Here is a 14,998-nt window from a genome sequence, read left to right on the forward strand (position 1 = left end):
AATTCATATGGAAATATGTAAAAAATGTACATGTAGAACAAAAATGTTTTACATGCAACTAGGGAAAAGAAAAATAAAAAACAACAATGATTAAAAAAAAATCTAGGAGTACTCTATAAAGAATGCCACAGTAAAAGTACTGTATAAATAAAAGGACAATACATTTACTGTTTTTCTTTATAGGTTCTACTTAACTGTATTATCTTTAAAAATATTTCCTTCACTATGTTCTAAAAAGTTGAATAATTTTATATTTCTCTTGACCATTTAATAATTTTTCAAAGTTATCATTTGAAAAGTTTACAAGTATATAGGATATGTTAATTAATCTAGTTATATAAATGTAACAAAATAATATTTATGACACTACTATAACCTTCCTACTGTTTAGAAGCAAACCATTATATTCAGAGATTCCTTTACCTATCAGGTCAACATTACTACACTAAAATATCCTTGACACAAAAATATTAACATTTTTGAGTAATATTTCTTAATTACCTAGCTCCAAAATATCTGAAGGACTGAGGTATAGACTCTTGTTGCAAAAATGGTTCAACTTCTTTTCCAATATTGTTGCATTTTTTCTTTGTGAATACTTCCGAATATAAAAGTGGCAAGGATGTATTACATGGCTCACAAAGACTAATTCTAGAGAACCTGCAGAAGAGAGTCATCATACAATCTAAATGAATAAGATATAAGTTGGGTTCTAATTAATGAACCTTACAAAGAATAATTTACAATGGCATTTTTCTATAGAAATTAACATTCCAATCTAACACTTAGGCAATCTAAAAGATGTTTAAAAAAAAAAAAAAAGCTTTTGGCACAACACATGGAATACTTAGAATAACATTTTTCAGCTTTCTGAAAATATGGTCTATTCACAATTGATCAGTGGGTATTGTTCTCAAAGGTTATTCTTAAGTCAGTTGTTTGGAAGTTAGAACACATTTTCCTTTTAAAACAAGATTTCACACAGTGGTATTAGTGACTCATTATCCCTAAACAAGCCTAGTCAAATCAGAAACGAATAGTAGAAAACTTTTGCAATACCAGTATTTTAAGAAAATGTAAAAATAATATTCAAATAAAACATGACTCCTTTGACTCTGACAAACTGCAGTTTTATACAGAAGAAAAAGTACAGAATTGGATTGAGTAATTTGAGGGAATTTCTAGATCTTTCAAGAGCTTCAGTGGTTGACAACAATGATTATAATCAACTTCATTTCAATGCATGAGACTTGGCCTTATATATGATAAATATATGAATAATAACTTTTGGGAGGCATAGGATATCAGGAAGCATGGAGACTAGACAACAACTGACACTGAATTAAGTGGCAAGCACCTGTTCAGCCTAGTCTTTTGCTGTTCAACACTGCTCAAAAGATGTGCATGTCCTATTAGTCTCTCTGGCAGCTAGACTTACAGATGAGCGTCACCTTATCTGGCTACTTTACTTTAAAAGGAGAAAGAACTCAGAAAGACTTTCATTAAAAAATTACTTTATAAATGAGATACTAAAACACATACTGCAAATCTTACAAAGTCAAATATATATATAGTTGTTGAATTTACCTGCTTTGAGTCCAAAAGGTGCCGACTTTTTCTGCAAAGGCTTTTTTTGATGTCTGGGAGCCTCCATAATATGCTCTATGAAGTATGCTTCAAGAAAATAAGAAATAAATGTAATTGTATTAATCTTGTTAACATAGACAATCGCACATTAAAAACTGTACCTGAAACGGCAAGATACCTTGCATAACAAAGTAAATGCATGATGGATTCTCCCAATTTGCCAGAAATTCTTAAAGCACTTTAATGGCAGAAAGTTATCTAAAGTTTCACTCTGTTCTGTCATTTTGAAATAATGAACTCTAAAGCATTAATGATATGCCAGGAACTGTGCTAGGTACCGAGAACACGAGCACAATGAATAAGTCCTCTTTGGATGAAGTTTATATTATATAAATAAGCCAAATTAGATATAAGATAGTTTGAGAGGAAGGACACAAGTCGTTGGGGTAATCAGAAGATGTAGAAGATGTTTATATTAGATCTAGAAGAAAAAGAGGGATTCTATGAGGTAAAGAGGGAAGGGATTCCAACTATTGGGGATAGTAGTGCAAAGTTATTGAAACAGGACTGGAATGCCATGTGTGAAGACCAATTTGGTTGGATCATAAAATGCAAAGGTGACAATAATAATTAAAGCTGGAAAGAGGTTGAGGCTGCAATGTGAAGAACTTCAAAGGCTAAATAAAAAATTTTAAATTTGATACTAGAAGCAATAGGAAGCCAGTGAACTGGGGAGGGAAAGAGTTTTCACATGGTCAGTCTTGCATTTAAGGAGAAAATCTTTGGCAGCAGTGTGGATAATTGGTCTTCCTGCTTCAAATATTTACCCCATTCCAGGTATTAGGACACTGTTGCAGTACAGATGAGAAACGAGGAAGGCCTTAAAATAAAGCTATAGCCATGCATGCAAGGAGAAGAGATAGGGTTAAAAGATTTGAAGATAGAAAAGGCAAGATTTTATAATGGATTAGATAAAGTGAGGTATAATGAGGAGTATAAGATAATTCTAGGATTACAAATCTGGGTGACTGGAAGAATAGTAGTGTCTACAATAGATTAATAATGAAGTTTGAGGGGGAAAAATAATGAGTTTAGCTTTCTCCATGTTGAATTCCAGGTATTTACATAACATTTACTTTAAAATGTCCAAAAGGTAACTGGTGGTGCAGAACTGAAGCTTAAGGAAGAGAATGGGATCAGACATACAAATTTGTGAGAAATCTGCATAAAGGTAATAGTTAAGTGCACAGTGATGAAATTACTGAGATTGTGTGCAAAAACCTTGGGAATACAACTATACAACTACAATTAGACAGGCTTGATAGGGATAATGTGCCTAAAAAATTACTGAGGTAGGAGAAGAACAGTGTCACAAAAACTCAAAAAAGGAGATAAAAATCAAGGAAGTCAACTACATCAAATGCAGAGTTCAAGAAAAATGAGAATTAAGAAAAGGCTATCAGATCTGGTAATTGAGATTACTGAAGACAGCAGATTAAGTTGAACAATGAAGCTGGAAATAAGGGATATTGCAGTGAATAAGAAAGTAGAGGCCTGAAGTTTAAATAACTGTCAAGGAGTTTGCCTGAGAAAGAGAAGAGAAATATAGGACAACAACTTGAAGATAAATAATACATAACAAAAAGGCAAGGGGGTAAATAGGGCCTAGTGAAATGTTTTAAAGGACAGGGGAGTTCTAGACATGTTTGAAGCTAAGGAAAAAGGAACCAGCAAGATAGAGAGAAAAAAAAAAAAAAAAAAAAAGGCAAAATTGGTCATGGTCACCAAAGCATCCCATGCCAGGCCACTTTACCTATCTTTAATCAAGGTGTCAAACATAAATAAGACTGCAGCCTATAGCAGATATTTAACCTTGTATCACAATTTTCTTACTTAATTGTATAACATTTTATATTTTAAAACATTTTTATATTTTGTGAAATAAGGCTTATATATTCATTGGTAAATTTATAAAAATCTTTCTATCAGAAGAATTCAACTTGAATCATTTTTCATAAGAATTTGTAATTAAGATGTCACTAAGACAGTTGCTGAAGTCAGGAGGACCTGAGTTCAAATCTGGCCTCAGATACTTGACACTTCCTAGCTGTGTGACCCTGGCCAAGTCATTCAACCCCAATTGCCTCAGGGAAAAAAAAGTCACTAAAAAATGAAACTGATTGCAGAAGACACACAACACCCAATACCATTTTAGTCCCACTTTGTATGGTACAACTATGTTACATGGATCAATTTTTCAGATTCTTTATCTAATCAATAATATTCATAATTAACATCAGACAAACTAAACTAACATCACATTGAAAACAAAGTTGGCTATAATAGTACAAGGGGACAGGGAAGAGAAAAACTAAGTGACAGACAACAGGGATGAGACTATAAGGAAGTAATACTGATCTTAAAGATTTGCAATGCCAGTAGGAAGCTAGAAAGATCTGTTTAGAGGTTTATTTTTTTCCTCACATATATGAATTTTTATTTGGATGACAATTTTAGTTAACTTACTTTCTTGATCCTCTTCAATAATTTCTTCTATGATCACATCAGGGCTGGAGCCCATTTGTGGTAAAACAGCAACAGTTTTGGGGGAGGACACAGACACTCTTTCATCTTGGTGCTGGGTACTTTTTGTTTCTGAACGTGCATCACCAGCCTCATGCTGTACAAGGGACTGAGGCTCATCATCTGTTACAGTAATTTCAAATTTATTCTTTTCTACAGACAGGTATGCATCACAATTTGAAGATTCCTTCTTATTAGTATGCTTATGAACATTCTGTCCAGTGCCTTCATTTTCTTCAGAACCAAATCTGTTTGAGAAGCATTTAGAAGATGTTCAAGTTAATAAAATTTTGATGCCATTTATTCACTCATTTGATGAGGCAGTAATTTTTTCACGATTAAGTCTAAAAGAACATCTCAATAGCATAGGTAGGTACCCCAGGATCCATCAAGAAGTACATCAACAGTACTTTGGAGTAAATAAAATTTTTCTAGACATATCTTCACCTCAAATGAAGAAATAGGTGAGGATTATCAAAAAACAAAAACAAAAACCAGTGTAAGCAAACACATACTATCTCAATCCTATCTATGTATGTCTCTCTCTATACTCTATAGACATAATAGATATGTAGATATGTGTATGTATATCCATCTCACATCTGTTTCTCCACATACACCACTGTTTTTTTGGCCTAGGTAAAAGGGGCAATTCTGTCTCATTTCTTACCTAGCCTTAATTACTGATTGGGCACTGCCTTAGTCAAACTGAGATCTGTTAAAGATATTAGCTTAAAAGGCCCAGATTTCCCGCTGTATTTAGGGCCACCTCTAGTTGTCCTGATCTCTCTCTGGTGACTAGACCTAGATGTCTCTAGAAGTGAGGTAGGTGACCTTGCCAGCCTTCCTCACTGAAATCAAATTCACTTGTATGTCAAGTATCACCTCTCTGATGTCATTATCCTCTAGAGAAAAGGACCAACAACTATCTTATCTCTGTTGCACCACCTACCTGTTTTTAATTACTCTTTTAGGAAAAATTCAATTTCTCTTATTACCAAGGATTCCTTCTAACATCTGCCTAAAAAACTTTCTAAATCTTCCCCAATTTAAAAAAAAAGAAAAAAAAAGTATTACTTTCACTGTTATGAATAATTTCAAGAAATAAATGACAATGTGAGAATTTGTTTTGCTTGACTATATGTATTTATTACTAGTTTTGTTTTTCTTTCTTTATTGATAGAAAGGAGTTGGGAGAAAAAATAAATGCTTATTAATTGAAAATAAAAGAAAATAAGAGGCTATCCATAATGGACTCTCAACTTTATAGTTGACTTTCCCCTTATTCTATGCAAGAGGTCTTCTAACCACACATCTACTGAATCAAATTGTTTCCTCAAAGCTTAATGATTTAATTGTCAAATCAAATGACCTCTTTTTGATTTTTTTTCCTTCATCCCCCTGCAATTTTTGACAGTTGATCAAACGATCTTTTATTGAATATCCTCTTTCCAATAGTTTTGGGTACACAACATTCCACGGCACTCTCCCTCCTCCCTTCTAAATATTCCTTAGCTTCCTGAACACAGCATTTTTCTGACTTTAATCCATGGGGTATGAATTCTCCATGGGCTTCTCTTCCAAGTTACAGTTTGCCATTTCCATTTGCCTACAAAGCACTTTTCAATTTGAATTATGTCCAAAACCAAGCTCATTATTTTTCCTCTAAACAAGCCCTCCATTCTGACTTCACTATTCAAAGGTTAACAAACCTACCTGCCATTCTTTTTTTTTTTATTATAGCTTTTTATATACAAAACATATGCATGGGTAATTTTTTACCACTGACCCTTACAAAAACTTGTTTCAACTTTTCCCCTCCTTCCCTCTATCCTCTCTCCCCTAGATGGCAGGTAGTCCCATACATGTTAAATATGCTAAAGTATATGTTAAATACAATATATTTATACATACTTATGCAGTTATTTTGCTATACAAGAAAAATAGTATTTAGAAAAGGCAAAAATAACCTGAGAAGAAAAAAATAAAAATGCAAGCAAACAGTAACAGAACTAATAGAAATCTACCTGCCATTCTTAATTCCATTTTCTTCTTCTTCCTTAATGTCCTTGCTTTAGCAATTATCACCTTTTATGAATTCTCCAACTCATTATTTACCAGAGATCTCAGGCTAGCAATTTTTGGTTTAGCTTTGATATCCAATTATTTTATAAAATCCTGTCAACTGCATCCTTTTACTTTATACTATAATTAATCCAATACAGGCCCTCAATATCTCTGCTTAAACTCTTCCAATAGCTTCCTTTCAGATCTTTATCTCTTTCTCCCAACACCAATCCAGTCCTCAAATAAATGTCATAATAGTTCTCATGTACAAATTTAGTCATGACAACCTCCTGATTTAAAAAAAAAAAAAAAAAAAAAGAAGAAAAAGAAAAAGGTTTATACACTGCTTATAATCAGTTCAAACTTTTGTCAGCAACTCCCAATTCCTAAATTGAGATGAAATTTCTTTGCTACTACTCTAGCTTTTCAGTCTTAAAACTCACATCATTCCCCCTAACACACACACACACACACACACACACTACACACAAAGTCAAAATACTTGTTCCTAACAATTCTGTACTCTTGTATCAGTGCTTCTGTTCAAAATGACTTATAACCAACTTCATTTCCCCTTAATCTTTTGAATTCCTACCTATTCAACTTAAATATCCCATTTAATCTATCTCCTAGACCAAAGCCACATATGGATTTACAAAACCATAAATATTATCTTTGTTGTATTGTATTTTAAGAAATATTTCCTAATTACATTTTAATCAGGTTTGGGTAGCCCTCCAAGATTGAATTTGACACCTCTGCCCTAGTTTTAGAGCCTCACATAATTCTACTTTATATTTAATATGTTTATAATGTAAAATAATACAGAATGATTGGCTTCTGTGGCACTAACATTCCTCCCTACTATCTTTAGTCTCTACAATTGGGTTATCTTTGATATACAATCCTTAACCAAGTCCTGCCAACTGCAAGGTTTTTGGTTTTTTTTTTTATTCATACTGTAATTACTCTTACATAGGCTCTTAGTCCCACTTTCTTAGACACTTGCAATAACCTCCAGTCTATGAAGGCAGAAACTATATGAAATTTTTATCTCATTCAACATCTTATTCTATACAAACCAGATTTAGTAAATGTCTGTTGGATCAAATGGACATCAAAGTACTGTCAGATCTAAAATAATTCAGGAGAACTGTCAATTGTCTCAAATCATAGATAGTTTTCTGTCTCTGGAAAAGCAATGGCTTATTTCTTCATATCAAGTTCTTATGGTAGGTTTTATATGAAGCTACTAAACAACTGAATGTCAAGAGACCTGAGTTTTACTTTACTATTAACTTGCCACATGACTTTGAACTACTCATTCTCTGAAGCTTCAGTTTTCTCTTCTGCAAATTATTTTCATTTTCCGAATATAATATTGGTTGATTTTAAATAAAACAGCCTATATTTTTATCATCATTAATCAATAAAAAAGGTTAGAATAGAATTCTATCTGGGGAAATACATAGGAAAAGTTTAAAGGTGAAGTGTTAAGAAAAAATAAAGTTAAAACTGTTATGCTTTGATACATATATGAAGCATTTATTTTTCTTATGGTAGAACACTGTAAATCCTGTTGAAGATCTGCAAAATAAACAATGTTTTTGCTATCATTTAAATTTTGAAATAAGAGGCAGAGATTTTTTGAAAGTAGTTATTTTCATATTAAAATTAAATTACAGCATAAACCAACATCTCACATAGTTGTATCCCAAAGTAAAGTCAAAAGAAGTACATATTTAAATCTAAAGGCAGAACGTATAAGCTAAGGGAAGCATAGAAATGTTTACATGTCAGATCTATGGATAACAGGAATTTAGAAACAAAAACCAGAAAGGATCAAAGGAAGAAAAATGGATAACTTTATGAAATACAAAGCCTTTAAACCCTGACCCCCACCTTTTGCAATCTGGCTAATATGAAAATATTTTGCATGATTGAACATGTATAACTGATATTATATTGCTTGCTTTTCTTAATGAGTAGAGAAGGAGCTAGTTGGAGAGAATTTGCAACTTATGATTTAACATTGATTTAAAAAAATTTTAAGTATAAAAAATTAAATCAAACTAAGAAAAATGCATTATTCTCCCTTTAAAATTTAATAATAAATCCATTAAATAAGATGGTATTTAAACTTGATAGATGGGTTGTAGTTACTGAAATTTGAGGGGTCTCTATTTCATTATTCTGTCCTCAAATCTTTATGCTTATATTGATCTTATCTATTCTTTTGTATTGAAATTCTCATTATTAGTGGATTCTTGATTCTCTAAGACTATTATCATTACCAAGATCTCTAGCCCAGATATGAAGTTTTACAATCCGGATATTCCAACTCTTACTCTTTGATATCTTAAACACTTCATGTTTTTAAAAATATTTCTGAAGCTGTTAAATTTAAAGCATTAACAAAATTCACTGCATTAAAAAAAACTTTTAAAATTATTTCCAGTATTCTAGTATATTATGATGGATGTGTATTTATTGGTTAAAAAGAAAAAATTATCAAAGATGAAGTGAATAAACATTTACATAGCTCCTGCTGTGTGCCAGGCTCTGTGCTAAATACTTCACAAATTATCTTATTTAATCCTATCAACAACGCTAAGAAGTAGGAGCTATTACCCTCATTTTACATAACAAAGGTTATATAATTTGGCCCTTCCCTGTATTTACTGAATTTCTAAGCTGCCTCAAAGGAAGATGAAATTATAAATCTTTCAATGACTAAAATTTCATATGAACTTTTGGCATATTCTGTATAATAGGCTATCAGAATGAACAATTATTTTTGCCATTCTTAAGACTTACTTTGAAGTTTCTTCAAATTCAATTTTCCCCATATTTTTAAACATACAGATAATTTCATTACAATTCATATTCATCAACCTATTAAAAAAAAAATACAAGTGTTAAGACTCATAATTGAAACTTTCACCTAATGATTTCACCCAAATTTAGCAATTTGATCAGATTAAACAGTAAGTAAATGTCCGATATTTAGACAAAAGTAAATGTAATTATAAAAATTAGGAATTAAGTTATTTAGGAAAGCTCTAAAAATTCAGTGTATCACTTCTGCTTAAATTTAAGCTCAATTATTACATATTTTAAATATATATATATATATATATAAAAAAATAGTTATGTACCTGAGAGAACTTCTGAATTTCAGAGAACTCACTTCTGATAATTCACTCTCAAATGCTAACTTCAAAGTACGGATAATCTATAATCAAAGGACATATCAAAAAGTAATTTATAAAATTAAATCTGATGGCTCTCTTAAAACAGAAATGTGGCTCTTTTCTGGGAAAAGAGTGAAACAGAAATAAGATCTCTAAAGAAAAATTAGAGGTCATATTCATTCTACCTCATATTCATTCTACCTTCTGATGGAACCACCCATCACAGCTAGTCATCAAATCGGTATTCTCTCTGAGTACTTAATAAGTACAATTCCCTGTTAGGTACTGAAGGAGATTGGGGAGGCAGTGAACACTTCTAAGTGTACAACCTAGCTGTGGAAGTTAAAGGAATTTAATTCAATTATTGTTCAGTTCTGCCCAAATTTTTTGTGACATTATTTGGGGTTTTCTTGACAAAGATATAATGGTTTGCCATTTACTTCTCTAGTAGATCATTATGTCAAGCAATAAGAGGTTAAATGATTTGCCCAGAGCCACATAGCTAAGAAGCGTCTCAGGCAGGATTTAAACTCAAGTCTTTCTGGCTTTAGGCCAAGTGCTCTGAGCCACTAGTTGTCTTCTTTTAATTCAAGTTAACAAATGAGAAGATCTATACGTTAAAAATAAAAGATAATTGAGAAAAGTATAAGGGAACAAAGATGTCTCATTAACTATTCATTTCTTTGACTGAAATTCTTCTCCACTTCAAAACACAGATGCCTGATAGTACAAAGTACATGGCTAAAGACATGTTTACTGGCACATTAAAGACAATGAAAGGGTCTCTAGACTAGTGTTCAAAGGGGATATACTTTACTTTCTTTATGTAGTAATTCTAACCCCTTTAACTTCTCTCTCTTATCCTTTCCCCTAAAACTGATGACAGCCATTTCTTTATTATGAATGAATGAACACACACTCACACAATTTTCCTATTTATTCTGGTCAGAAGTCAATGCAACCAATAATATTTTATAAAGTATTCATACACTGTGGGCTGTGTGTGCTGGCTGCATGTATGCTTAAGAAAGTGTATTGAATATATATATGTGTGTGTGTATATACACACACACACACTCATTAACACTAACAAAGTTTAAATATATTTTATAATCTACATTTTTAAAGACTTCACCAAATCTTACAAATGGTAGGAAATCCAGGATGAACACTAGGAACAAAATCTATTTTGCACATATTTTGTATGTTTGTCCAATGCTTACTTAGCTTATTGCCTCACTCCAAAATGCTTTCCGCTTCATTAATGTTTGTGTTTACGCAAAAAATAAAATTCCTAGACCTACTCCAGTCTCAAAAACATGCAAAATTAATTACCACCAAAATATTTAATTTTCATTGAGTTCTCAAAATTACCTGATTCAAGTCACAATATGTTCTTAAGGAAGGTGACATTTTCAATTCTCTTGCTATTCTCATAGCTGCATCCAAATCATTTTTTTTCCCTTCAATGTATTTTTTGGCCATTATGATATCCCCTAAATAGTCCTCTGTATTTCTTACAACTTCTTCATACAGACTTCTTTTCCTTCAGTAAAGAAAGTTTTGTAAGCATTTAGATATATTTAAATTTTCAATAACTGTCAGTTTTTTCAAAAAGTTTATATTGAGAATGCCATATTTAGATGTTGCTAATAACCATATCATACAATTCTTCCTTTAAATTACTTATAAAGTTTTCCTTTGAATGATACACTGAAGTTTCTACATGTTACAGCTAAAAATGGAAACTTTAACCCAAAGGAAGAACAACTGAGATAAAATAAAGCTTAAAAGAAATGCAAGGTATTGGGATTCATATATGTATTTCTCATTTGATATTATCTTAATAACTGAAAAATATACATGTATTGGGGGCAGCTAGGTAGCGCAGTGATAAGAGCATCAACCCTAAAGTCAGGAGGACCCAAGTTCAAATTTGGTCTCAGACACTTAACACATCCTAGCTGTGCGGCACTGGGCAAGTCACTTAATCCCAATTGCCTCAGGGGAAAAAAAAAAAAAAAAAAAAAAAAAAGAGATCCTTTTATCTCCACAAATCGTGCATGTCTTATTAGGAACTTTTAAACATTCCTAAAGATCTTAGTTAAGAATACAGGAATATGTTTTTCAAAGGCCCAAGAGCACAAAATTCTTATAGTAGTAGCTCTGTTATATCAAAGAACTAGAAAGTAAAGTAGATACCATTTTCCAGTTTTGATGGCCAACAAATTATACAGCAGATGAATGTCATGGATTATTACTATGCTAAAAGAAGTAACAAATATGAAGAATACAGAGAAGCTTGGAAAGAAACATGAAATGATGCAAAAAGAGGTGATCACAACCAAGAATTTACAAGATAATAAAGTATTAAATGGAAAGAACTAGCACCATGTATTAAAAATGAATGTGACAAAATTACAAAGAATAATTCTGGCCCCAAAGAGAAATGAAAATACTTCCCCCACTTCATTCCTTTTCAGGGACAGCATCCACAGCTGTGGAAGATAATTGACTTTTTTTTTCTTTTTTTTTTTTTTTTTTTTAGATTTGCTCTATTCTACTTTTCTGAAAAAAAAATTAATTGTCTCAAAATTATATGGCTCTCTGGGTAAGGGGAAAAGGAAGGAAGAGGGTGTGTATATGTGTGTGATGTGAGAGAGAGAAAAAAGAGGGAGAGGGAAAGGGAAAGGAGGGAGAGAAATGTAGGCAATGTAAAAGCAAAAAATAGCACTACACATTTATTTTGAAAAAGGATTAAAAATAAGAACAGAAGAATACATAGAACTTGACATGCATTACACTTTGCTTGATTGTTAATCATCCAGGTATGACTTCTAAGAAGTGTACTCATTTTAAATGATGAAATTATATATCATATCTAACTAAAGCTGATCACAATGACAATTTTTTTTTTTAGTCAAGTCATCTTAATTTTAAAAATTTATATTTTGACCAAGGGAATGTTTTAGAAGTTTGCTTACCTTGACTTTAGTGAAGTAAAAAGCTGATGAAATTTTTCCTCAAGAACCTCTAGAAGGCAGTCTGTTTCTTGTTTTGTTTGATTTTCTAGACATTCTAGCATCTAGTTTTGTTTTTAAAAAGATTTGTAAAGTTATCAATTTATCTTCACACTCTAATACCATGTATTATTTTCTATAAAAATCTAGTTTGTAATAATTTTTATTCACACCCCGACCCATATAACAGATACTTTCACTGGTAGGAAGTTAAATAATAAAAAAGTTAGAAATTACATCTGCTCAGCTTAAGTTGTGTTAGATACATTGCAGGAGAACAGATATTATATAATACTAACTCGAGCCACTAATTTTTTTTTAATTTTTATTATATATTTTTTATAATATTATCCCTTGTATTCATTTTTCCAAATTATCCCCCCTTCCCTCTACTCCCTCCCCCCGAATGACAGGCAATCCCATACATTTTACATGTGTTACAATATAACCTAGATACAATACATGTGTGTAAATACCATTTTCTTGTTGCACAATAAGCATTAGATTCCGAAGGTACATGTAACCTGGGCAGACAGATATTAGTACTAACAATTTATATTCACTTCCCAGTGTTTCTTCTCTGGGTGTAGCTACCTCTGTCCATCATTGATCAACTGGAAGTGAGTTGAGCCACTAATCATCTTAATGGCTCATGATAACAAGAACATTTATACAGCAACAGGCAATGTGCTAAGAATTTTATATTATTTCTATCTTCATAACAATGCTGTGAAGTAGGTGCTATTATCCCCATTTTGCAGATGGGGATACTGAGGCAAACAGATTAAATAACTTGCCTAAGGTATCTGAGACTAGATTTCATCTCTACTGAACCCAAATTTATCTGTTCCTCCTTGATAGTTAACATGACAGTTATTTTTTAATTAATGTTCTTCTAGTGTAGCAATAATGCTCATAAAGTACTTCTTCCTAACCTGCTAAATATTGTGAATAGGAACTTTGTACGTTACTTTCTCCTTTAAAATAAGAAATTACAGGGGCAAGTCCTGACTTCAGGACTAGTGCTCTGAGTTCAAATCTGGCCTCAGACACTTAATACTTCCTAGTTGTGTGACCCTGGGCAAATCACTTAACCCCAATTCCCTAATTCCCCCCCCCCCAAAAAAAAAGAGAGAGAAGGCTCATATAACTACATAGAAAGAAAATTTCAGTATAACAGGGCTTAAAATTTTCTCAATTTTACAATAGTTTTTTTATTCATGGGTATTGTTAAATTTCAAGCCAAAAAATTTTGACTGTCCAAAATGATTTAAAAGATTCCATGTTAGAAGTCAGAAGTGCGTTTTGTCCCTAAAAGTGAAGAATTCTTCCCCCCTCCCCCATTTATTTACTGGCTGGTTTTCTTCTCATTTACTTATAAGAACTAGTTATAAGAACTTAAGACTGCCCCTGCAGTTGATTTCTATTTATTCCTTCCATTTCTTTTCTATTTCCTCTTGCTTCTTTTGCCCGACATTCACAGGAAAAGGATGGATTTTACTGGCAGATATTACTGTCGACAGCATGTGTTCCTTCTATGCAATGATATACCTAATCAAATGTTAGGTGTAATTAGGTATGTTCAATGATTTGTGAAGAAAATTTTTATATATATATAATATATAAATAATACATACATACATATAAATAATACATACATACATATATATAAATAATCCATACATATATATATATAAATAATACATACATATATATAAATAATCCATACATACATATATATATATATATATATATATATATATATATATATATATATAAATAATACATACACACACATATATATATATAAATGATACATACATACATACATACATATATATAAATAATACATACATACATATATATATAAATGCCACCCCCCACTTTTTAATCAATAAAAACAAAAATATTTTCCATGGCAGAGAACATCCATTTGGCTTACCTTTTCTGCATCACTTAACTGTTCAAAATTATAACCAGCTATCTTCAAAGCTTCATCAATTTCTTGTGTCATTTTAGTTTCCTAAAGGGAAAAAAATTCCCCAATATTAAAAAGCAGCACAATTAAATGACATTACATCCTATTTACCCATAACTACTGCTTTAAGAGGGTAAAATATTGTAGTAATTTCAAATATCAAAATATGATAATAAAGGATGGAAATGGAGAAACCAAGCAAATTTGTCCGGCATCAATAAGAGTACTGGTGACACTAAATTAAAAAACAAAAAACAAAAAACTTTATAGCAAAACATTAGGGTTGGAAGAAACTTTGAGGACTACCTAAACCAAAACATTCAAAGTTAAGTTTCTTGTCTACTATTATACAGCTGATGATTTATTATTATTATTTTTCCCTGAGGTTGGGGTTAATGACTTGCCCAGGGTCACACAGCTAGGAAGTGTGGCTGAGACCAGATTTGAACTTGGGTTCTCCTGAATTCAAGGCTGGTGCTCTAGCCACCTAGCTGCCCCGATTTTATTTCTTAAAAAAACAAAAACAAAAGCCAAAGGTTATTAAGATTTAGATTATTTAGATTAAAGAT

The 14,998-nt window shown here is 31.7% G+C and overlaps 1 protein-coding gene across 6 annotated transcripts in view; it reads right to left on the reverse strand.

Annotated features, from left to right (window-relative positions):
• Nucleotides 1-14,998, reverse strand: part of RNF17 (ring finger protein 17) — a 115,282-nt gene that overhangs the window by 79,869 nt on the left and 20,415 nt on the right. For 5 of the 6 annotated variants that reach the window (XM_074303729.1, XM_074303732.1, XM_074303731.1 and 2 more), the window contains exons 5-12: nucleotides 14,394-14,474; nucleotides 12,416-12,516; nucleotides 10,806-10,977; nucleotides 9,396-9,472; nucleotides 9,055-9,132; nucleotides 4,114-4,418; nucleotides 1,588-1,674; nucleotides 502-660 (exon numbers count right to left, since the gene is read on the reverse strand). In XM_074303729.1, the coding sequence (XP_074159830.1) occupies nucleotides 502-660; nucleotides 1,588-1,674; nucleotides 4,114-4,418; nucleotides 9,055-9,132; nucleotides 9,396-9,472; nucleotides 10,806-10,977; nucleotides 12,416-12,516; nucleotides 14,394-14,474 (1,060 nt within the window). The remainder of the gene's footprint in view (nucleotides 1-501; nucleotides 661-1,587; nucleotides 1,675-4,113; nucleotides 4,419-9,054; nucleotides 9,133-9,395; nucleotides 9,473-10,805; nucleotides 10,978-12,415; nucleotides 12,517-14,393; nucleotides 14,475-14,998) is intronic. The other variant, XM_074303733.1, reaches the window with a different exon arrangement.

The sequence above is a fragment of the Sminthopsis crassicaudata genome, chromosome 3 (genome assembly GCF_048593235.1).
Source record: "Sminthopsis crassicaudata isolate SCR6 chromosome 3, ASM4859323v1, whole genome shotgun sequence".
NCBI lineage: Eukaryota > Metazoa > Chordata > Mammalia > Dasyuromorphia > Dasyuridae > Sminthopsis > Sminthopsis crassicaudata.